Genomic DNA, 23,017 nt, shown 5'->3' with positions numbered 1-23,017 from the left:
GAGACTGAAGGTGAGGAGTGAAGAGATGAAGGGAAGGAGAAAAAATTATTTGATAAATAGAAGAGACAGAAAGAAATCCAGCAATAATAGATGCGAGTGATAGAATGATTTTAGGACATTTTATATTTGTTACTCAAGTAACTGTGATTAGCCCAGCTGCCTTTCTGACTTCTTCACTCAGCAGCAAACCTGTTAAATGTATCATGCTCTAAGTACAGCTCCTGATAAAGGTGGTCTGCCCAGAGTAAGTGTTGCAGAAACACAGGTTTTATGTGTCCCAGGAAGTAATTTAAATGGAGACTATCCAGGAGTACAGCAGGGGAATTGTATAGATGGATGCATCTAAGAACACAGAAATCCTGAGTGAGGCTTTTGGGAAATAAGAGGAAAGCATTTTCTACATACATACATATATATATATTTAAAACATATGCATAGTTAAGATGATTTGTTAAAAATATATGTATAGAACTGTGTTACAGATATATGTACAGATCTATTCTATATGTACCCGTGTATATGTAGAATATGCTTTTATAACATAAACATACATAAATACATAAACATAGCTACACACTTACAAATTTATATATGTAGAGAAATAGATATTTACTTTTATTTTAAAAAAATTCTAACAGGGAAGCTGCTTCTTGTTAAGTTGTGTGACTCTGTCATGGCAAGTACTACACATAAACTTCCACAGTCCACTTTTTAGGAGAAAACAAATTTCCCTAAAGTCATCTTCAGTATACTTAACATTGAAACATTGTTAACATGTGGAAGTGGTGCTGGAGAGCTAAGGTGCTGCAGGTACACACTCTGAAATATTTTGCAGTTGTTTCCTGTGTAGGAACACCAAAATACTGTGCTTCAAAATGGAGCACAGTAGCTTACAGGTGAACACAGATGTAAAAACTGCAACAGAGCTATTGAAAGAAGCCTTTTGTCTTCTGCTCTGATTTTGGAAGCCTATTTGGAAGGGTATTTTTGTAGAAATCTTTCTCTTGCTTCCTGATTACCCAAACCAATGACCAAAATTATGACAGTGGTAACTTTCTGGATGTGGCTGTCACTAGGACATGCCATTGCAGCTCACAATTTTGCAAGATTTTATTAAGTTAGACTGATCTGTTGGACTCTCTACCACCAAGTCAGCCCTCATCCTTACTCTTATTTTTTTTTCTTTCTCTCTCTTTCATTCATCTTCCAATGAATAAAAAGTGTCAGCACTAACTAGTTCCTACTTTGTGAAAAAAGTAGCACTTCAGCTGCTCCTGCAAATTCTTTCACCCTCTGAGCAGTGATTAATATACAGGTTTAAGAAGAATATTTAAACAAAACCTGGAAAAAAAGGAAAAGAGCAAATATGCAAGCTAATGGTGTACCCTGAGGTGAGCAAAATGCATTTTTTTAACAAGCCAAGCATAGCAAAAAAGCCATTCTACAGTGAAATTAATAATTACCAGAAAGATTTGCTAGCATTATTGTTGTATCCTTTATGAGACTATGAGTAACATGTTTAAAAAACATGGGAAGTGTGAATCAAAGCCCAAAGATTCAAAACGGTCTCTAATTTTTTAATGTGAATTCCATTCATATGCCCCTGGTGCACAGACTGAAATACAGTCTGTGGATAACAACTGCCTTAGAGTGCTGCCACTTAACCTGAAAATTGTATCTGTTCCTCTGGTAGTATGGATTTCTAATTTCCTTTACCATCCTGTTTTAACAAAGCTTTAAGGTAGGAGGGCATCTTAGTGCCACATGTAGTAGGTGCCTGGCTATAATACATGATTTCAGCTCCAAATATTTTCTGAAGGCAAGGTTTGTTTATTAGCTGAACCCCATGCTGAGATTCAATCAATCTAATACAGGCTCAGTTTGAACATTCAAACGTATGCCCATACATCTTGGGCATATATCTTACATAATGATGTTGGCCCCAGACATCTTTCTGGGTTTGTTTATGTCTGTTATGGATTCCCCTCATTATCCATGCTGTTTGAGGGATTCCCTATGGATTCAGCCAGTTTATTGCATACTTTTTTAATTTTATGCCAAACTGAATGCTCTGAGTGGCAGCTCGTAGGGTAGCTCCGTTACAGCTTCCCCTCAAACCCAGAGATGAATGCTGTGATTAAGGTTAAATAAAATAATATGGAAACCAACATGCTGCAAAAGGCTATGGAAGAGAATGCCCCAGGAGAGGCAGGAGGGTTATAGAAGCAATGTGAATCATCAAACACTAAGATGTTGACTACTCTTCCTATTTCTTTTAATTATGATTAACCATTAGAGCAACAATTTGGTGGTTTATAAGATCTTCCTTACCGTGCATCCGTATTAATAACACTGGCAAATCTCATTTATTAAATTTCACTAGAGTGAAGGGATGTTTGAACATGCCAGTCGCTGAGCACATCTGTGTGTGCACACAACTCCCAGTAACATTAACTGGAGGTGCATATGCAGATCAGCAGAGAATGGAGTCTTAAATATAGAAAGACAAGAATGCTATGGGCCACAGTGTTCTTGGGAGTCCTGCTCTACTGGAGTAAATTTCTGAGGCTCTCCTCCTCAAACATTGCCCTTCTCATATTCAGTATATAGCACTCATTTAGTTCTTGTAGCAGAGTTTACTGGGAATAATATATGGCCAGAAGAAAACTCAGGCTAAAGGACAGGTTTTACTTATAAAGCCTTTGCATTATGGAAAAGGTTGTTTTCAATCTGAAAACTCAGATTTATAAACACTTAATTCATCAGTTCCCCGTGCCTTTCATTTGAAATAAACAGCCAGCAATATTATTTTAAAATAAGGCAGAAGGTGTAACAAAAATGAAGTAATGTTTTGAGAAATAGGTGATTGATGATTAAAAAACAGAGAGAGAAGGGGTGGGGGGTGTCAGTCCGGCATTCATTAGTCAGGCAAAACTTCGGTTTGAGCATGCATTAAGTCAGGAAGACCAGACAGTGTGTCTGGAAAATGATTCTTTCTTTGAGAAGTACTCTCTCAAAAATGTCCCCTTGTTTCTTAAAACTAAAGGCATCCTTTGACCGACTTAGTTGTTTTATAGCTATTGATGCTAGAGAAAACAAAAGAAACTTTAAAACCTGGAAACATAAACATCATTGAGCCATCCCCTTTAAAAGAAAAAAAAAAAGAAAAAAAAAAGGAAGGGGGAGGGAGGGGGTTGGTGTGGAGGGGAGAGTGAAAAAAAAAAAAAAAAAAAAAGAAAGAAATCACAGTGGATGTTTTCCAGGAGGGCACATGCTATGCTGTGTAAAGGGGGCTAGTGTAACAAGAAGTCATCTATTCTTGATTTCTTGAGACAGCTAGAGCTTTGTGCCTTGTGTAGTTTCTACGTTTTAAGAGCTTGTTCTGTGTAGCAGAAATAATACAATAAATGGGTTTAACCACATTTGTCTCAGCTAGACAGTCTGCTTTGTCAAAGATTGCTGGTACAACACAAACAAATTATGTGTTTGTAGCGCGTTTCAATGAAAGCCTATCTAACAGAGCGGAGATTGTGTTTCGGCAGCTGTAGATTTAATCTCCTACCTGTCAGTTAAAGCAGGCATTTCCTGAGCAGATAAGGCCTGGCTGCGGAGGGGGAAGCGGCCACAGCTGGACAAAGGGCCATTGTTACGGCCGCGGAGCTCGCAGCCCGCGCCGCTGGCCCCATCCAGCCCGGCGGAGGAGCCGCGGCTCCGCCGAGCGCTGCGGGCGGCGCGGCCCGGCGGGCATCGCCCCGGCTGCCGCGGCTCCGACCCGAGCCAGGGCTCCGTCCGGAGCGCCACCATGGCTTCCCACCGCCGGCGGCTGCTGGCCGGCCGAAAGCGCGCCTCGAGTGGCGCTGGAGTTTTGACAAATTGGGGAAAGGCAGAAAATGGCAAGGTTGGCGTTCCTGCCGGAGCGTCAGGATCCTCTGCAGAAAAGGCAGCGCGGCGTTGTGGTTTTGTATCTGAGCCATAGATGTTGCTGGAATTTTAATACCTAAAGTTGGATAAGAAATACCCAGGGCTCGTTCTAAAGATTTCCTGATTTCCTGCCTCGTTTTACCTTTCTAATGATCCTGTTCTTTCACAGTGTTTTTGTAGATTAATCATAAATGCTGTAGAAGGTTAGGAAGCCCATAAAATCCACTGGAGTGAGACAGTGGGTGTAGGAAGCACGCAGGCTGTATGGATGCCACTGGAAGTTTACAAACTCCGGTGCCTGCTCCCAAATTTGCAATAATTACCATGGACCAGCGGTGGCAATCACCTCAGTCATACTGTGTAAACACACCAGTTCCTTGGATCCTTTTCTGAGCAAAGACGGTCAGATCATGCCAAAATCTGAGGAATCCTAGGAAGAGATGGAACAAATTAATTTTTGCATGCAATCAGTATTCTGATTTGACTTTGATCTCTAGACACAGGAGTTTTCTGCATTAAGCTAGTTCTCCACATAATTGCCTTTGATAACCCTTTGTGTTTCGATCTAAACACTCCATAAACATCATAGGATTTCTGGAAGTTATCTAGGTTACTATTCTGCATTAAATAGCTTTCAAAAACATACAGGAGCAGGAATATTCTCACTGGATGTGAGTAACTCCTTTGACCTAGTCTCTTGAATATTATGCATTTAGGCTTGAGGAAAAATAGCAACACTTGCCTCTCCTTCTCTTTGAATTTATTCTTCTGTATTATAAATACCAGTAGAAATTAACCAGAGGACTGGGTGGAATGGGAAAAGTGTCTCCTTTTTGCACCTTTGTTTCACCTCCACCCTTGTATCCTGCCATTATGTGAGTGTTGGAGGGCTCAACTGTGCAGTGCTGGCGTGGACCAGCTCAAAACTGCTTTTCCAGCAGAGCAGGTCCCTCCTCACCCTAGCTCTGCACCTCGGGTGGCTCTTGGTACATCTGTGTGGTGAGATGCCAAGGTTTGCAAGCAGCAGATTACAATGGAATTGGTTCCTACCCATCACACATCACCACTTCTGGCACTGGAAAAGAAACCCAGGCCTCTTTGAGGGTCCTCCTGTGCAAACTGTAGCTGTAATACTCTCTCCTGAATGAGTCTTTGAGCTTGAATTAATTCATACTTTTAAAGTATGTAGCAGTCCTTATGAAGTGGCATTATAATATGGGATATCTGTGAAAATATAGAGTTTTAAAAAGAATATGCAGCTCAGGACGAAATTCTTCCAACAGTGAAGAAAATGCAAAAATTCCCAATTTTATCAGTGCCCCCCCCAATTTCCAATATATTCTATATTTGTTTAAATATGTTCTATTTTGTTGCATTTGTTTTTACCTCTACAGTGCAGAAGGATTTTTGATCAGAGTCATTGAAATACTTTTTTATTTTTATTCCTACTTCTGCTGGACATCCTCTTTAAGGTGAAAGACAGTAATTCCTTTAGTAACCATCAGTTTTGTGGTCTGACATGACTTTTTTTTATACCATACATTGAGGGAATTAGTTTCATGTTAATAACTAGAGATGGTTAGTATTCAAAAAGAAGAATTCTGTTTTGAAAAGATGTGTGGGGAGAAACTCTGCTTGAACGTAGCAATACCATACACAAATTTTAGAGCATCTTTCACTGTAAATATTTCCACCAACAGGAAATGTCAGTGTACTCCAAAAATCTTGCACATTTTGATATCACCATTAAAACATAGCTAATAAGGGATTTCTAACATAATTTATATTTAGATTTGAACTGAAGTAATGGTGCTTTCGTGTATAAAAAATATCAACAAGTATCATTAGGCTGCAATATTTTTCTTATTTTGGCGTGAATAAGACAAGGTGGAAATGAGAAACATACATCTTCACTAGTCTTTGGAAATATCTGAAATAATTGACTTGCTCAGTCTTCTGTGATGGCTTGGTGACCGCTAACTGTGACAATTTGCATAATAGTCAACTCTTCACTTCTGTAGAGATAACTGTTTGTATCTGATTAAAATTAGGACTGTTTTAGTTCTCTTGACTTTTCCAGAAGTTGCAGTAATAGAGATTTGCTGTTATGCTTTAACCAAACAAATGCACACATGGGGATAACAATATGCTGAGTTTATGCAGATTTTACAACACAAATCTGAATAAAATACCCACTAATAGACCCTTAAGGAGTAATAAACACACATGAATTTTCCTTAGTTGCACTTTAAAGTGATTTTAACATACTACTAGACCTTAACAATAATATTTAATTGACAAGATTATGCATTTGTATGGATTGAAAAGGTGGTAGATCTCTAATTCCAAATGAACCATAAATTCACTTTTGCATAACATGTTTTATTTATTTCTCTATAGCAGAGATGTTCTCCATCCCTCCTAGTGAGAGTTTCTTAAAATACAGACAATTTAAATAGATTTAATTACCATTTATCATACTCCTAACTCCATGAGATCATCCTAAGTTGAATTCTATATTTCCAGATAGTTAAGGAGCTAGATAAAAACAGGGCAACATAACGAGGAGCTAATAGAAATGAAATGCTATCTGGTGTTTGAAACTGTTCCGTTTTCAGTGATGTTGTCAGTATTTTTCTGTAGCTTCCTTCTTGATTTCCCAAGTAGATGGAATTTAAGTTTATTTAATTTCAAGTTTCGAAGTGGTGAGGAAAAAAACATAATAAAAAATAAGGATGCTCTATTTTGCTGTATGATCATGGTTGCAATTTTCACATTAATGTTGTGGCCACTGCAGTAGACTTAAATCTCCAAACCGTGCTGATGCATTGGACAAATGGAAAAAAATGATAGGGAAAAAGAAAGAAAATAGCAGTTACAATCCCTTTACAAATTCAATAGTGGGCCATGTATTTTTTCCATAGTATTTCCAGTCTGAAATGTTCTCACTTTGCAAGTCTATGGTATCTTTTTTACAGTTTATTTGCCAACACTTCCCCTGGGATCCCATTGGCAGACATTTTCTTTGTGGCTCATGTACTTTCACTGAGAGGAAACATTTTTCAATTAGACTGTAGATAATTAGATGGCAGATAAATTAGAACATAATATACCTCCCTATACAGATAGATCTCCAGCGGTTCTGTATTGCTAGCAGGAGCAGAAAGAAGTCTCTGAATAATTCTCAATGTAGGAGCTATACTGACATGTTTTGCAGTGTTCCAGCTGTGACACAGTGACTGGGGGGTCACTTTGGGTCTTCTGGAGCCCATCTTTTCCCAGTTGCCTTTCCTCCTGCCGAGTCACAGGTGCTTCCCTGGCATTATTCCCTAGAGGGGATTTCTCGCTTAAGTGTTTGAGGCCACCCTCACTTATTACCTTTGGAGCTGGGGATGTTGGGCATTGATGGCCACTCAGCCAAATGAGCCTGGGGAGTTTCATCAGTTACATTTCTGAGAGCAAAAGGCTCAGCCACACTTGCACACAAAGTAGCCAGGTCCTTCCTAAGTGAACTGAACTGGACAGCTAACCCAGCCTTGCGGTCCCTTTGCTTCACCAGAACAGCACAAATAAAACAGTCACACCATTCAACTGTAGCCAAAAACATTTCCAAAATATATTTTTTTTATTGTACGATTCCTCTGCAGTTTTGCTAAATAGATCCTTTCTGGGACCATGAAAGGGGTCAGTGATGGAATGAGTTCATTAAGATATTGGCAGAGTTGGGGAGGAGATTTAAGCTCAAACCTGCAGAAATCTTAGCATGTAGCTGCTTTTAGCATTTACACAGTCCCTCTGACTTTCACGTAATCAGTTTTTATCAAAGAAGTCCCTACTTCTTTATGCAACATGATGTTTGTGTTCCTGCAGCATCTCCCAAAATGACTTAGTCAAAATAAAATTTAAATTATCAAAACTTCTAATATTTCTTCTTTTCCAAAAAAAGAACAAAGCCCAACACTAGTTTTTGAAATAAGTAAAAATCTGACAGTGATATAAAAGTAGCAGCGCGACATATTGCATAGAGACTATTTAAAATGCAGCTGAGGTAAATACATATCACATACAGGATATTTAAAATCTTGCACTAATAGTTCTGTGAGCCCAAACACTTCTTTTCAATGCCATTAAGACTTATTTTAAAATGAATCAACCTAAAATATAACCTGTTGAGCTATCAGTTAAGGCCCCTACGTTCTATCACATAAACATTTTGAGCAGTCTGAAAATGCACATCCTTACTTGATATACTGCCATTACCTGGAAATCTATTACACTGTAATTTCTAAATGAGAGACTAGAAGATTTCCAACACATTTTTACTATGGAAATTCAAAACTCAGTGAGGGCTTAGGTTAAAGTTGTAGTCTGGGTGCACCAGTTTGTCAAGAATTTAAGATGTCTTAGATAGAAATTAAAATTTAAACTATGAGAAGTCCAAGCCTCCCTGTGAACAACTTAAGTTCTCACAGTGGCTGCAACATCACACGAACAGAAGGTTCTGTTCATCCTGTACTATAGAAAAAATGTCGGTCCAGTAAATTCAAAGATTGGTTTCTCAGCTAACTTGTGTTGGAATAGTCTGTCGGATTCAAAGCAAATCTCAAGATTTCCACAGTTTGAGAACAGGGTCCAGCGATCTAATTGGTTGAAGAAGGGGGTGGCAATGATTTTAAATAGTAAGGCTGGATTATTGTAGGCAATTAGAGCATATTTAGCCATTCAAATTGCTTTATACTAGTGGACATAATAAAGTAGAAAAAAACCTTTAAAGAAGGGATAAAAAATTATAAAGATTGTGTTTGCTCTCTAGCAAAAAGATGGCACTTTTGCTCTTTACTGAAGTAGATTGTGCAGAGAGAGGCAGCTTGCAAAGTTTGATCTTCTAAAGGAAGAGGAATTCATCTGCCATTATAGGGTGGGATTACTTCTGCTCTTGAAACCTGTGATCCTCACAGCTAAGAAGAAATGTGTGAGCTGCTTCTTTGCTGCCACCCTTTTCTCTAAATGCCTTTACTTCTCTACTTGCAATGTTAGTTGTTGTAGAGGCAGATTTGGTTTTTAAAGATAAAACTCTTCCTCCTCTTCCGTCTCATTAAATATGCTGTGCTCCTTATCCAAAAGAGGCAGATCATTGTAATTCAAAGCATTATTTTTGTATAACATATCACTCTGGCTTACATTTTCCATGCAAAACATTAACTACCGATGACTTTTTAACAAGGAGGATTGTTCAGCCGACTTCTGAGATTATCACTCACAGAACTGTGGGACAAAGCAGTGTAGATTTGCCCAGTTTATCAAACAGGCCACCAGCTTTTATTATTTCAGGGAGAATCAAATTGGAAGTTGCTTCTTGAACTAATCAGGGCTGATTTGCTCTAAAGTTGCTTCCTGACTTAGATCTCAGGCAAGGAAGTGCTGTAATCAGTTCCCAAGGGCTGTCAGAGTTGTGATGGGATATTAAAGGAATGGTACACTATCTTTAAAATGTTCCCAATCTTGGCAGATTTTTGTGTTTAACACAGTTAAACCTGAGCTTGTTGTATAGAAACAAAGATTAATTTCATGAGGTAGCTTTATGCAAGAGTCGAATGTACTTGAGGCAGCAGAACTGAATTTTGGAGAGAATATAGTCTGGTCTCCTCCAGGGTTTGTACATTCAGTTGAAAATACAGACTGGCAGAATTGTTCAAAATCAAACATTTACTACCCATCAAAAAAACCCCCAAAAAGCAAAAAACAACCAAACCCAAAAAAAACACCCAAAAACACCCTCAAAAAAATAAAAAAAAACTTCATGAAAGAGAAAATGAGTCCCCCTGAGTGTCTCTGTTTGCATATTAGCCCATAGCATGGGCTCTGCCAAGTTACTCTCTGACTGACTGCTGCAGATGCTCTTTCTCAAGTATTCTGAGTGAGATCTTTAGTGCAAGTCTTTGGGGACAAACAATAGCACCTGTTCCTCACAAGATAGCAGCCCAGTTAGTCCATTCATGTATCTTTAATGAAGCTCTGGGGCAGATGGCAAAAAATGGCATCATCAACGACTTAGCACAGAGCAGACAAAAGGGGAAAGTGCCGATCCAACAATGTGCTATTTTTACGAATGGGAAGAGACAGAGTCAGAGTGTTTCTTGGGCATCTGCTCCCGTCTTGGTTTTCAGAAAGACCTGAGGAACATCTCAGCAATTAAAATTTCTGGGCATGTAGCCGATTTTATGAAGTACACCGATCAACGCCTCCTCCCAATTTCTCCCCCCGCTCAGTAAAATCAAACCCATCATCTTCATAATAATAAAACTCTCAGGAATAGAAAGTGTCAAAAATTAAGGAGTTAACTGGAATTTTTTGCATTCATGTTATGTATTTAAGAGTTCTGTGATCAGTGATACTTTCACATTCTCTTCCTTTTCAGTGTTTATTTGTGCTTTTCAGTTGACCTCTGCTGAAAATGGACACCCATGTATATAATAATTTTGTGTGAAACCAACACTTATGTAGGAATAGTATTTCATACGTGCCAGAGGGAAGACCTGTGGGAGGGAATGATGGCCTTTCAGTATGAGCTTTTTTCAGTCTGTTTAAGTCTCTTAATTGTAAATCCAAACTTACAACCTAAATGTAACCTATAGTCAAAGTTATGCTGATTTATATAGACTGAAGACCTGCTCCTGAATTCAGAGTAGGAAGAATAGCAGATAGCCAGAACTTGAAATGGTAATTCCCCACACTTACAGAAGTGCTTCTATTTGAGAGTTTAAACAAAATCTGTACAGCTGAGTAGATCAAAATCTACAGGAATGCATTGTAGGATTTGGTTATGGAATGTTTCAAATTATCTTTATGACACAGTGGAGTGAAATACTGTGGTGGGTATGTTTGCACCTTCTCTCAAACCGCAGTACTCTGATCTCTTCTGTGTCTTGTGAGACTGTGCTGGAGTCTTGTACCTTTGCAGCTCCATGTAAATGCTTTATATGAGGGATATTTTTTTATGATTTTGGCTCCATTTGATTAGATGTTATTTAGAAACTACTGCAATTTTTTTGCAAGTTATATTGCATTGAATTTCTTCCAGTACAGTTGCTTCTATCAAACAAAGCCTGCAGTTTTCCTTTGCTGTGCTCCTGTAGAGCCAATGTATAGAAACACTAGGCAGCAAAACCAGCGCCATTTTATCAGAGCTGAATGTCTGTTGTGGGCACATGGGGATCAACTCCAATCTGACCAAGTTTAATGCATAACCTAAAACACACAGCCAGGCTTACCTCAGCTAAAATGAGAGAAATAGCTGCGTAAAGCTAGTTTCTTTCACGCCCCAGCGCCATAGCAGTAATTGCACAAAGACCTTTTTATTATAAGTTGATTTTCCTGAGGAATGGATTCAAAAAATACTGTAAAGTGTTTATTTTTTGCTTGACCTTTATTAACCTCCATCTTAGGGCTTTCCCAAGAGAAGAGTTGTTGGTAAATTAACCCTTATAGAGACACACAGTAGCATTTCTGCACTGCATCAATGGTTGTGAAAGTAATGGGGATATGACAAGAAAATTTGGCACTATTTAAACAATGTCATAGGTCAACATATGGGATTTGACCAAAAAAGTTATTTAGTAATTAAATGCAAAAAATTGCTTGAAGTGTACTTTAAGTTTTTAATAGTGTTTAATTCCACCGATTTATGGTACAATGAGGGAGGGGGTTTTTTCTGCCTAAACCCCCATTTTTTTCCTATATTTACTAGCTTTGATATATAAAGCATTATATGTTTGCTTAACTGCTAATCAGAAAATATAAAGTCAAACCCTTGGGTATGTCTGGGGTAAAGAAATGATGGATAAAAATTCTTTGAGATCCCAGCCACTGTCTCTGAAACACAGGTACTGTAAATTAAGGAACCAGGAAATTACCTTATGGATTTAACAGGCATCATCTTATCACATAATTCTCCATATGTGGAATACAAATGCTAGTATAAGGAGAAGAATTTTTTCTTTGTGCATGCTTGTGGTTTTTCAATACATTTATTACAGTCAAATTAAATTTGATATAGTAGGTTTTGTTCTGAAATGGTCTCTGATGCAGCTTCATAATTACCAAGCTACATGATAGTGCATAAAGCTATAAAACTGCTTAGACAGACAAGCAATTTATTTCTTATAGTGGGGTGTGTGTGGCAGCGTATGTTAGTTTGTTTAGGAGCCAAGATGTTGGAGCCTTAAATCTTAAGAGTTGTTGTGTTGACTAGAAGACTCTTTAGAACTCTGGTGAGATTTTGAAATAACATATCTGAGTTGTTGGTATTTATGTGAACCATGTTGTAAGATCTCAGAATTAAAATTTTCCTAATGTTACTAAAATCTGAACATCAAAGTAGATACTTCAGTGTTAGGCTGCTTCTAAATGCTCATCACTGTGCGACCAAAGATGAGAAAACCTGTGAAAAATTACTAGATATACATACCACACAACTTTTAATAAAAGCTTTGGTATGTTTTGTACCTTTTTACATTGTGCCAGGACAGGGAATACTAATTAAAAGAAACTGAAACAACCTAATAGAGAACCAGGTAGAAGTAAGGAAATGTGCAGCTCACCGAGACTGTTACACCTTTGACACTGAGGGAAAACAATGTTTGTGAGGGCTTTGATGTGATAATGTGAAATTGGCAGGGATTGCATTAAGGAGAAGGTTCCGGGGGACTGTGTGAACGCAAGAACACTATCAGTGCTGGAGAAATACCTGTCAAGACAAATTTGTCCTATTTCTGATCAGAGGCTCTCTTCTGTTTAGCAGGTTCAGGGTCACATGCCTCCGCTCATGATCCCAATTTTTCCACACGACCAGCGGACACTGGCAGCGGCTGCTGCAGCCCAGCAGGGATTCCTCTTCCCCCCAGGAATAACATACAAGCCAGGTAAGCTCACGGGGATGCGAGGCTGTTGCGCATTTTAAGGCATGAACAGTAGCTTCTTGTGCAATCTGTCTCATACAGATGATACACAACAGGCTGGAAATTATTGCAACTCCACTTGAAAAAATACTTCTGGACTGAAGGAGATGGATAGACTATTGGTTATTGAACATCACGATTTTTTTAAACTTAATTTCCACAAAGTCATTTGCTTTAAATACAGTGCCCGACTTGCCTAGCAATTCGCATCTGGTCTGCCCTATACAAATGCTACATGTCTTTAATTAATTCTATTTTCTTCAGAATATTTGTGTTTTGTGGCAAAATTCTTGTTCTTTTGTTTGATTTCAATCCGGTTAATAAAAGGTTTCAGTTCCAGTCATCATTCAGACTCCTAACAGGTCACATAACCTTGCAGTGAAATATGTTTTGAGATGATTTAGCAAATGTTATGATTTCTTTCTTTTTTTCCTCTGAGTTTACAGGACTCCTGGGGAATTCAATTAGGGATATAATGGTTTGAAGCTACTTTCAGAGCCTCCTTGTAAACAGGGCTTTAAATGTTTAAAGACACTTTGCCAAAGGAATTCAATGTAGGAAGATATTTAAGTAAATAAAAGTCAACCTTATTTTCATTTGTACATTCTTTGTAAGTGACCTCAGTCCAGAAGCAGCAACCTTATTTTGCTCATTAATAGTATTCTCTGTCAAGCTGCCTTTAGCATATTAACCTGATAACTAATAACTACAAAATATAAATAACAGGGGATTTTTCATTCCTTAAATATGGAGCATACAAAGTAAAGCATTGATCCTGTTCCCACTGATATTAGTGGTGCTTTTGCTGTTGACTGCGACAGGAATGGGGTCAAATCCAATGTAAAGCCTCATAACAGATGATGTAAACAGCATGCTAATTAAAAGCCAGGTTGAACCTAAAATCTTTTATAGCAAGTTTACTTAGTATTAGATGAAGTGGGGCCAAGCAGGATTTCAGCAAGTATTTCCGTTTTTCCAGCTCCCTTCTGTCTCTTCAGTCCAGAGATGTTCCTCTTTAAACACAGATTTTTTTCTCTAGCTATCTTACTTTCAGGTTTTGAAATCTCAAAGCTCTTGTCTGGTTTGACAAACTGCACCCCATCAATACCTCACAACAGTTAGGGACCAAAGACAAAGGGTTGCCAGTTCTGGAAATTACTTAAAATGCCCTGGCTAAATCTTACTTCCCACAGACAAGAGAAAGCACGTGCTTTCCTTGCTTTTCCTTTTTTAATCTGAGAAGGTTTCTGAGTAGTGACTGTTAGTGACTAAGCTGATGGTTGTGCTGCCCCCTGAAAGGCATTATGTTCAATCATGTTGTGTTAACTTTGGCTCTGAGACTTCTTGGTACAAAAATGACTTAGGAAGAAGACTTACCAGCACGTTTTACTGAACATGACCAATTTTCTGGACTTATTCTACAGTGTTCCTCATAGTACCTATCTAACTTGATCCCATTGGCCTCCTAACAGAAGGTGATGCAGCTTTAGGGCATTTCCTTACTTCCCAGAGTACAGAAAGAGAGATTTGCAACAAAAATTAGAAGAAATAAATGCAGGAAGAAGCCTAGGCCTAGATATCTTGGAAAGCAGTGAAGCTGTTTGCTGGTATTAGTGGTTTAATTCCAGATGATGCTAGTAAAAGGCCAGAAGTCACAATTATCTGATTATAACCAGTGTCTTGAAAGAAATTAGAATTTATATCTTTTTATATATATATTTATATCTTTAATATATATTTAATTCTCCTGCATGTGTGGCAAAGGTAGCTGGGCAGGTCAGAGACACATTATGATAAAAAAATGCTGTAACTACACTTGGTATTGATTAATTCCTATTTTTGGCACTCTCGGCACAGTAGTTAAGGAATTAATGAAACTGGAGATTAAGCTATACTCTTTCATAGAGAGGGTTCTTCAAAGTCATTTCTGAGGAATATTTATGAACTTGACTGCTACTACCTGTACTCTTCTACTTTTGTGAGAAATGAAACTTTCACCTGCAGAACTGTCAGGTTAGACTTGCTGGTACCTCTGAGGGAAGAGAGGAGATGGATTAACCCTTCAGACACTTACCATTTTATTTTAGGTTACAGGTTTAGCTTCTATTATATTTTACTGCATTTTGACATTGGCAAGACTGAGTTTTGACCCTGCCGGTTTTACTTGACACTCAGAAAATACAGTGAGAGGCATTTCAGTAACAGCAGCAGTGGGGACTAAGTGCATTTGAAACTGACTGTGTCATTTAGGGAATGTCGAATATTGTGTGCATAGTCACTTAATCTGCTTTGCCTGCAAATCAGGCTAGATATAAGCTGGCTCCAAAGTGGGAGCACAGCAGCAGCGTTAGTGTGACAGGACAGCCAGGATGAGAAGTCCTGCTTTGGTGTACAAGCAGGGGTATGATTATGGCTCCATGTCCATGTCTTCCTGGGCTAAATTGGGAACCAATTTCATGGCTGTTCAGTTCAATGCCAAGGTAGCAGTTACTGAGTACTGCTGCAGATTTGCACACAAATGCTAGGCCTTGGAGGAATAAAATAGTGTTCTTTAGCAAAATAGAGTAGTTTGTACACTCAACGGAAAGTCTTGTAGAAGAGAGGAGAATTCATTAGGTTCTGAGGCCCTTCCAGTACAAGTCTTTCTGCTCATGAACTTCTGAGATTAGCAAATCATTAGGAGCAGAAAACTTAAGGACTTGCTGATACACAGCTATGCTAAAGCCTGACAAGAGGAACTTTCCTTCTGCCTGGCAGAATCTATAACACTGAGATGGCTGTAACCCTCCCCCCGCAGTATTTTGGAGCTCTAGGAGGTGAAACAGGCCAAAGTTAGCAAGTGCTGATGACAAGTAATAATTGCATTAGAAAAAAAATCCCCAAAGTCCCATGCTTCCTTATGTATCTCAAAGTCATGTAATATAATTTTCCGGCATGGTAAGTACTAATTGAGAAATCAGAGCTGCATAGACCACCTAATTAATTTTTTATACATATTTCAGTATTTATACTGTATACCGGATTAATTAAAACTTTAGGGCGCTGTGCATCTCAAATGACTGTTGTGACTATTGACCTGCAGGCATTTGACGAGCCTCGCAGAGTACCTGTTTGTGGGGGTTGCCACTTATTCCAAGGGGAAGCTGAGAGTGGCAGCTGTTAAGAAGCTAATACTTGCCCAGAGATGCTACACAGTTAATAGAATTATTTTGCATTCCGAGGAGACCAAAGCAACTGTGCTGGGTTTCTGACTGTGACCACTACACTGACTGCTTGGAACTGGTGGGCAGCATGGGTACCATTATACCTCCTCTCCCACTGCAATTTTCCCTTCATTTAGCTAAACACATGCATCCAGAAAAACTTAGTGGGCTGGAGTATCCTTGAACATGATTATTGTGTCCCCATAAGCGCCCTGGATCAAGAGAACAAGGCAATGAGTAGGATGAGGAAGATAAGGACAGTTCCCTCCTCCATATTTCAGTGACTAAAGTATTGCTACAATCAAGTTTTGTAGCTGAGAGGGAACAGGGAAGCAGGATGATGATGGAGTAAGGATATAAAGCAATGCTAGGTGGGAGCTAGACCATAAGCTGAGCAGATCTCAAACAGAGCTATGGTTTGCCCTAAGCAGAGGGTGGGGGGGGCTGATGTCCATGCCAGTTGCATAATTGCAGTCTGTGAGACTTCAAAATGTATGATCACTTTTGCTTAAAAATGTCCTGCAAATATTTTGTGTTGTACCATTTCTTTGCCAGATCTGGAAAGCATCTCTCAAAAAGATTGTTGAAAATAAAGACATCGAGTAGAGTAAAACTCAGTTTAGACAGGTTTGTTGAGTGATATGCTACAGTGTATTTTCAAAGCTTTTTTTTTTTTTCATATTTTGTACAAGAATGATACAAACCCCATGATTAGAGTGGACAAGAAACAGCCCCTATCTACCACCTAGAGTAGGCCCAAAAATAATTTACAAGAGATTTTGTTTTGCTGCGATGCAATGTGAAAATGGAAGCTGTTTTCTGAGGCTGGTGGCAGAAACAGAGTCAACCTTTTGGCCTGTTTTCTGTTTCTAGTTGCACTGGGGCAAATCAGAGAAAGTAATATTATTAGGGAAAGCATGACAAACAAAACTGTCAGGCTTATTGTCATCAAGCTGGATTTCAGAACATTCCACTAGTGTGAAATATTTGTCATCAAACTAATTAAACTCCTTGATTACTGTAGCTAATCCACATAACTCACATAATCTTAGATGTGCTGGATTTCTCTGATATCCAGCATTGCAATTTCCATTTGGAATACGTCTTTCAGAAGTCTTTCCATATCTAAGTATTCTTTTTTGTAGGTAAGGAAGTAGGCTGCTCTTCCTCCTGGCAGGTGAAAACAGGAGGCACACACCAAACCCACTGTGTACTGGTTGCCCGTGTGTCTTTTCATGGCTTCATGAGTCCTTTTTCTAATGGAAATTCCCCAGGACTGAGTTAAAGGCTGTCATGTGTCCCGTGTTGGGTTTTACTTGGTTGGAACAAGGACTTTCTAACCTCAGAATTTGTTGTAGAAATCGTATGTGCCTCAGTCCTAAATATTGATGGAAAAGCTGGAAATGATGGCAGGCAGCTGGATATTGTCTGGTAGGGCTTTGCAGTGAAATGTGCAAATTTCATAATTTTGCAAACATTACCTGCAGACAGAAAATTGTGGGGGAAGCTGGTTTTGCTGCAACATGAGAATGGCAATAAGGCAGAGCTGCAGCAAACCCTACGCAGGACAAAGGCACGACTGAAGCAGTGCCATGGGAACAGGGGAGATGCTCCACGGTGTTCCCTTAGTTACCTATGTTTACATGTTCCTCAACCCTGATGGCTCTGGACAAGCAAAATTCATGCCCTGTGTGGGAATACTGTGGGAGTGTCCCTCTCTCTCGCTCTGCATTATCCCTACAGCACCTGAGGTACTCTTTGCTCAGGCTGTTAATTGTGTCTGGAAGGATGGGGCCCTGGAACTGGTCATCTCTTGCAGCTCTTCCATCTCCATTTCCTCTCATTCCGTGAGTGCAAAGAGACGGACTTTAAGTTACAATCCCAAAATGCTGGGAACATCATCAAGCCAAAAGCTTTGTAACTCAGATGAGGAGAGGCAGCTTATGTCTTACAATTGTGTTTTAGGAAAGACTGGTAATAAGGCAGCACCTTCCCCCTACTCTGGGTCTCACAAAAGCCAGACATCCTTCTTTCCTCACAGCTCACAAAGCCTTGATCTGGAAGGTAAGTCTATACATCCTATAAATAAAGTCTGCTAAGCTTCATCTCTTCATCCAAGACAAAAAGAAACATTTACATTATTTCTGTGTAGAATAACATAGCACAATTGCTCACTGCTTTTATTCATTTGGAAATGTTGCTCAACCTGACAAACGAAACAGAAGTCTGGCATAATTTTCCATGGCTTGTAAACACCAATTTATATATAAACAACAGCAGCCAAATGTAAATAGACAATCAGCACAGCAAGGAGATTGAAAAGATCAGTTTGCAAAACATGACAGATTTTCTTCTTCCAGCATTCTTCTTACTCCTGGTTATCAAAGGCCAGCACACACCAGCACTTAAGGCAGACCTGTTTGGACATGTTCTCCTGCCTTTTGTACAAATTTAAAAGAATGGATCCTCACGCAAGCATTCCAAATCGAGAAACAAATTTGAAAAAAATTGCTACAATACATTGACTGATTTCTTGCCAAGACAGCTATGGAGGAGCTTCTTGATCCATTCTTGCACTGAGAAAATGAGAGGGGGAAATATGTACCTCCGTAATTAAAAATTAAATCCACAGCACTCCTTGCATGCTCAGTTTGCTCAAGGGAGAAAGAAGTACCTTTGCTCTGCTTTTACTTTTCAGTGTCAACAAAGTACTACAGAGCTGAAGGAGTATTAATTTTTCTTCTCAGCACAAAGATGCTGCTGACATACCAGGACATAGCCATAATTTAACACTTTAAAATGAGGGCGAAAAAGGACAGTATTGGGTTTTAATAACAGATAAATGGCATAACCCAATGAATATTCTTCTTCCTGCAACAAGAGACAGCACTGTAGCCAGCAGGTGAGCAAGAGAGCACTACAGGGTGTGGTGAAGATACTATTAAATTAACTGTGAAGCCAAAAACTCCGTGTGTGTGTGTGTGTGCGCGCGCGTGTGCGCATGTGGGTATAAAATATCTGGCTATTTCAAACCATAGGAGCATGACAGCTGTGAAAAAGGAGTGCCGCAGGGAATTCTTTCAGAGTTTGGTTTTTTTTAAAATATGTTTGACATGGAAAATGTTTTAGTACAAATAAAGCAACTGGTATTGAACTTAAAAAGTGTATGCAGAGGGGGAGGGAGAAAGAAGAGATTGCTGTGTGGAACAGGGATGAATAATTCATGATATTTAAAGAAAGAATGCCTCCGAAATGTTCTGCAAGGCAGTCCATGCTGATAAGTCGGATGGTTATTTTCCCCCCCATTTAAAGCATCATTAATTCAACATCTTTGTGATTCTTTAAAAAAAAAAAAACAACCTTGTAAGATATTTCTGAAAGAAACATTATTTAACTTAGATTAGGATCTTATTTATTCAGATAATTTCATATAAATATCAAAGAGATGAGTGGAATTATTTAACCATAAAGAGACAGCTTAAGTACTTTAAGAAAATAATATAGAAGTCTTTTTTGTTGGTTTTGTTTTTTAAAGAAAAAAAAAAAAAACCACCCAACATCATTGCACACTAAAATCAACCTCATGGAATGGGGAAAATAAGAGGAGATATTTTGAACATTACTCCATAGGACACCAGTACAATATAGTGTGAGTGAATGCATTGTAGCAGAGCTCCATATGCAATCAGAATCCAATTGTTACTGGACTGTGTACAAGCACATACTGTGCTCAATGGCCTGATGAGGTATTATGGATATGATGCAAAGAGACCTTGTGGATTAGGCATGTACAATTTATTAAAAAAGTGAAGCAGCCAAACATTTTAACTGAACTGGATATAATCGAACTTCATGTGGCAAAAAGAAAGAATTCTGAGGAGTCTGGTGACTGCAAAGATTTTGGCTAGTGTTATTTATTTGAGGGGGTGACAAAAAAAATCTAGTTCTTGGAATGTCCTGACTTTATTATACTGGATTTCTGTATTTTCCCTTATTGCTACATTCTGCTTTCAGCATGGAAGGTTTTCTGTAAAATAGACTGATTATTGTAAAAATATCTAAAACCTGCGCAGCCTGTTGAAATGTAGCTTGCAGATAGTATGTAACACTGATTTTAAATAAGTAGCTGGAGCCAGAGTGATATTCCATTAAATCACAGCTTCTTGTCCATCACTGTATTCATTTTTATATTACAGATTACACTGCTAAGCTGTTTCAGCCTTCTTTTGTTCCCTGCATTGACTAAGAGTCCAAATGGCACTGTGTGCTGCACATCTATGGGAACACCCATAGATATGCTATAAGACACCATGTTACAATACTTATTTTTGAAATTTTAGTACCTGAATCTTCATGTAACTGAGCACCTGTCTAATCTGTTGACTTCCGCAGGCCCCCAGATCTAAGAGAAAATTAAAATTGTATTTCAAGCTATATTAAAAGGTGATTTAATTTTGTTCTTCTTCTCTATGACTACCTTAAGCAAGTTGTCCCGAGACAGAGAATCCCAAAGGAAAACAAGAAACCTCAACCTGTGTTGAGCCAACTGGGTACATGTTCCAGGAGCCACTTGACACTGAAAAGAAATCACCCTGCATTAAACAGGACTGATATTTCTTAGGTTATAACAGATTTTTTATTTTTTTAAGAAACATGTGGTGAAAACTATGTTTTTTGTTTGGTTGGTTTTTTTTTTTGGCTGTGGGAGCCACTGGGGTTTCCTGGGGTATCTCATCTGTGTGTCTGTGGTTGTAACACCCATTTTGTGCCCAGGCTTCCACACTTGATTTGAACATTAGCTTTTGAAAATGAAAATCACGAGTATCATATTTATGTTTTGCCAGTTTGCCTACCAGCTATCTGCTAACAAAAAAAGTTCCAAGGGAGCATGGCAAGTCCGTGCCCAGCGAAGCCTTTTGTTTTTGCAGATGTTTAGGCTTAGAGGAGTGCTGTGGAGCACAGGCAATCCTAGGGCCTTGTTTGCACTTGTCTGCTGCTATTCTGTGCTCATTGTCTGAACCTGCACGCATTGTTCTCCCGACAGGTGATAACTACCCTGTGCAGTTCATTCCATCAACAATGGCAGCTGCTGCTGCTTCTGGACTCAGCCCTTTACAGCTCCAGGTATGTGCCAGAACAAAAAAATGTGGGATGGAAGCCAACATTTTAGGGGAAAACTGCTAACCAGCTGTATGCTAAATAATAGCCTGAATGTTAAATAATTTTTGAGCACAGCCCAGGAGGATTAACACCTTATGTACTTACAGTACAGCAACGTGCAGCCAACCTTGATACTGTGAGTGAAAGACATTGTTCTGTGTGTTTTATATTGGCAGTTAATGGTATTTTTTTTATTTATATGAACAGTTGATGGGAGATAAGTTCAAAGATCTTTTTGTACTTTATTTTCATGTGGTCGCTCCTCTGTAGCTGCAATGCACTACCTATAATTGGAGCAGTCAGTGTATCCAAACAAAAGTGCATTATTGGGTTTCTCTTTTTTCCCTTTTTTTTTTTTTTTTAACGGCGTGGTGCTGACAATACAATAAATTGCAAACTCTTTTAGCTTCTGTATTAAGGTAATCTCAACCTTTCTGTGCATTAAGCTGGTCAGATGCCAAGCATGGTTAGAGACTTAGTTTGGCCATTTATTTATTTTTTGGCACATATAGAATGAAATGTTGTGAAAGAAAGATTTATGTGCCATATTATTAGCTAGCTTCTTGTGGCAAGAAGTTTTTAATTTCAGAAGAAAAGACACAACAATGTCATAAATAATGAAGAAACAGTCAAAAGCTTTCAGAGTTAAAATGTGTGGAAAGAAAGTGACAGTGAACATGAGAGGAAAGGCCATTAAAGATGCATGTAACTATTTACAAGTAAACCTTTGAAACCCCTATTTGACTTAGGTTAGAGTCAAGTTCAGAAGCAAAGTACGAATAAATTGTGCCTAGAATAGCAAAGTATTGCCATGCTAATATCTATATAACTACTTTTCTTACCTTTCTGTGATTAATTTTTTTTCCAGAGGGGTCAAAGCAGATTAAACATCCTTTCCTCTTTACCCTATGATGTTATTCTTGCCAAAGTAACTTAGAATAAGCAAAAATGGGACCAGAACTTGTTCATGGACCCCTGCTCATTGGTGGTCCAGAGCTGACAAGAAAGCCTTCTTGAGCTTAGGTCTGACCTAACCTCAAATCAACATTTGAAAAGAGGACACCCTGACTCTGCAGGCAAAGATCTCTGAAAAATAGTTTTGGGTCATAATAATGTGATACAGTTAAAACTGTACCTTGGACAGGATTGAAACCAAAGGGAAGTTTCTCAAAAGGAAAAATAGCAGGTATCTTTAGAAAGCCAGTATTTGACTACTTATTGAAGCAAAAGTCTCATTAGCTTTAGTTGGGAAAATACTGCAGAAATCAGCTTTGTGAATAGAGAGACTATTTTTGCTGCCTTTGAAATGCACTAAAACAAATAGTGAGCCTACAAAAGACTGCAAGGCAGGAAAGGATGAAAACTGCTCAACTGTCAAAGAAATGGGATCTGAACCACAGACATTCCTGTTTCTTTTCTTTTACATGATCCATTTGTAACTTGACCCACATATTTGCACATAAGACTTGATCTGAACCTACAACAATAATGCATTTTCATTAATTTGCAGAAATGATAGACTGAGTTGTTAAACATGACGAGAACAATTAGAGAGAAAACAATCAGCAAAAATGTGTGCTAGCAAATTCAGGAACATTCAGGCTTGGGGGTCTGAATTTCCATTTAGACATATTTGCTGTAAAAGAATTTTTTTGCTTGTGTGTTTCCCCCCCCTTTCTATTTTGTTTGAATTTCATCTCTATGGGATTTCAGAACCTTTAATGTTTCATGGTTATAAGAGCTTAAATAACAGAACACTTAACCTTTGGCTGATAC

The 23,017-nt window shown here is 38.6% G+C and overlaps 1 protein-coding gene and 1 long non-coding RNA gene across 18 annotated transcripts in view; one reads left to right on the top strand and one right to left on the bottom strand.

Moving 5' to 3' along the window:
• LOC119702000 overlaps nucleotides 1–12,282 on the bottom strand; it is a 39,859-nt gene extending 27,577 nt beyond the window's left edge. The window contains exon 1 of the long non-coding RNA XR_005257221.1: nucleotides 3,563–12,282. This is a non-coding gene — a long non-coding RNA (uncharacterized LOC119702000). The remainder of the gene's footprint in view (nucleotides 1–3,562) is intronic.
• SOX6 (SRY-box transcription factor 6) overlaps nucleotides 1–23,017 on the top strand; it is a 374,568-nt gene that overhangs the window by 262,328 nt on the left and 89,223 nt on the right. For 12 of the 17 annotated variants that reach the window (XM_038139352.1, XM_038139350.1, XM_038139349.1 and 9 more), the window contains 3 exons: nucleotides 12,719–12,842; nucleotides 18,047–18,145; nucleotides 21,126–21,205. In XM_038139352.1, the coding sequence (XP_037995280.1) occupies nucleotides 12,719–12,842; nucleotides 18,047–18,145; nucleotides 21,126–21,205 (303 nt within the window). The remainder of the gene's footprint in view (nucleotides 1–12,718; nucleotides 12,843–18,046; nucleotides 18,146–21,125; nucleotides 21,206–23,017) is intronic. The other 5 variants (XM_038139364.1, XM_038139360.1, XM_038139363.1 and 2 more) reach the window with 3 other exon arrangements.

Source organism: Motacilla alba, chromosome 5 (assembly GCF_015832195.1).
Source record: "Motacilla alba alba isolate MOTALB_02 chromosome 5, Motacilla_alba_V1.0_pri, whole genome shotgun sequence".
NCBI lineage: Eukaryota > Metazoa > Chordata > Aves > Passeriformes > Motacillidae > Motacilla > Motacilla alba.
This window is presented reverse-complemented; position numbering and strand designations above follow the sequence as displayed.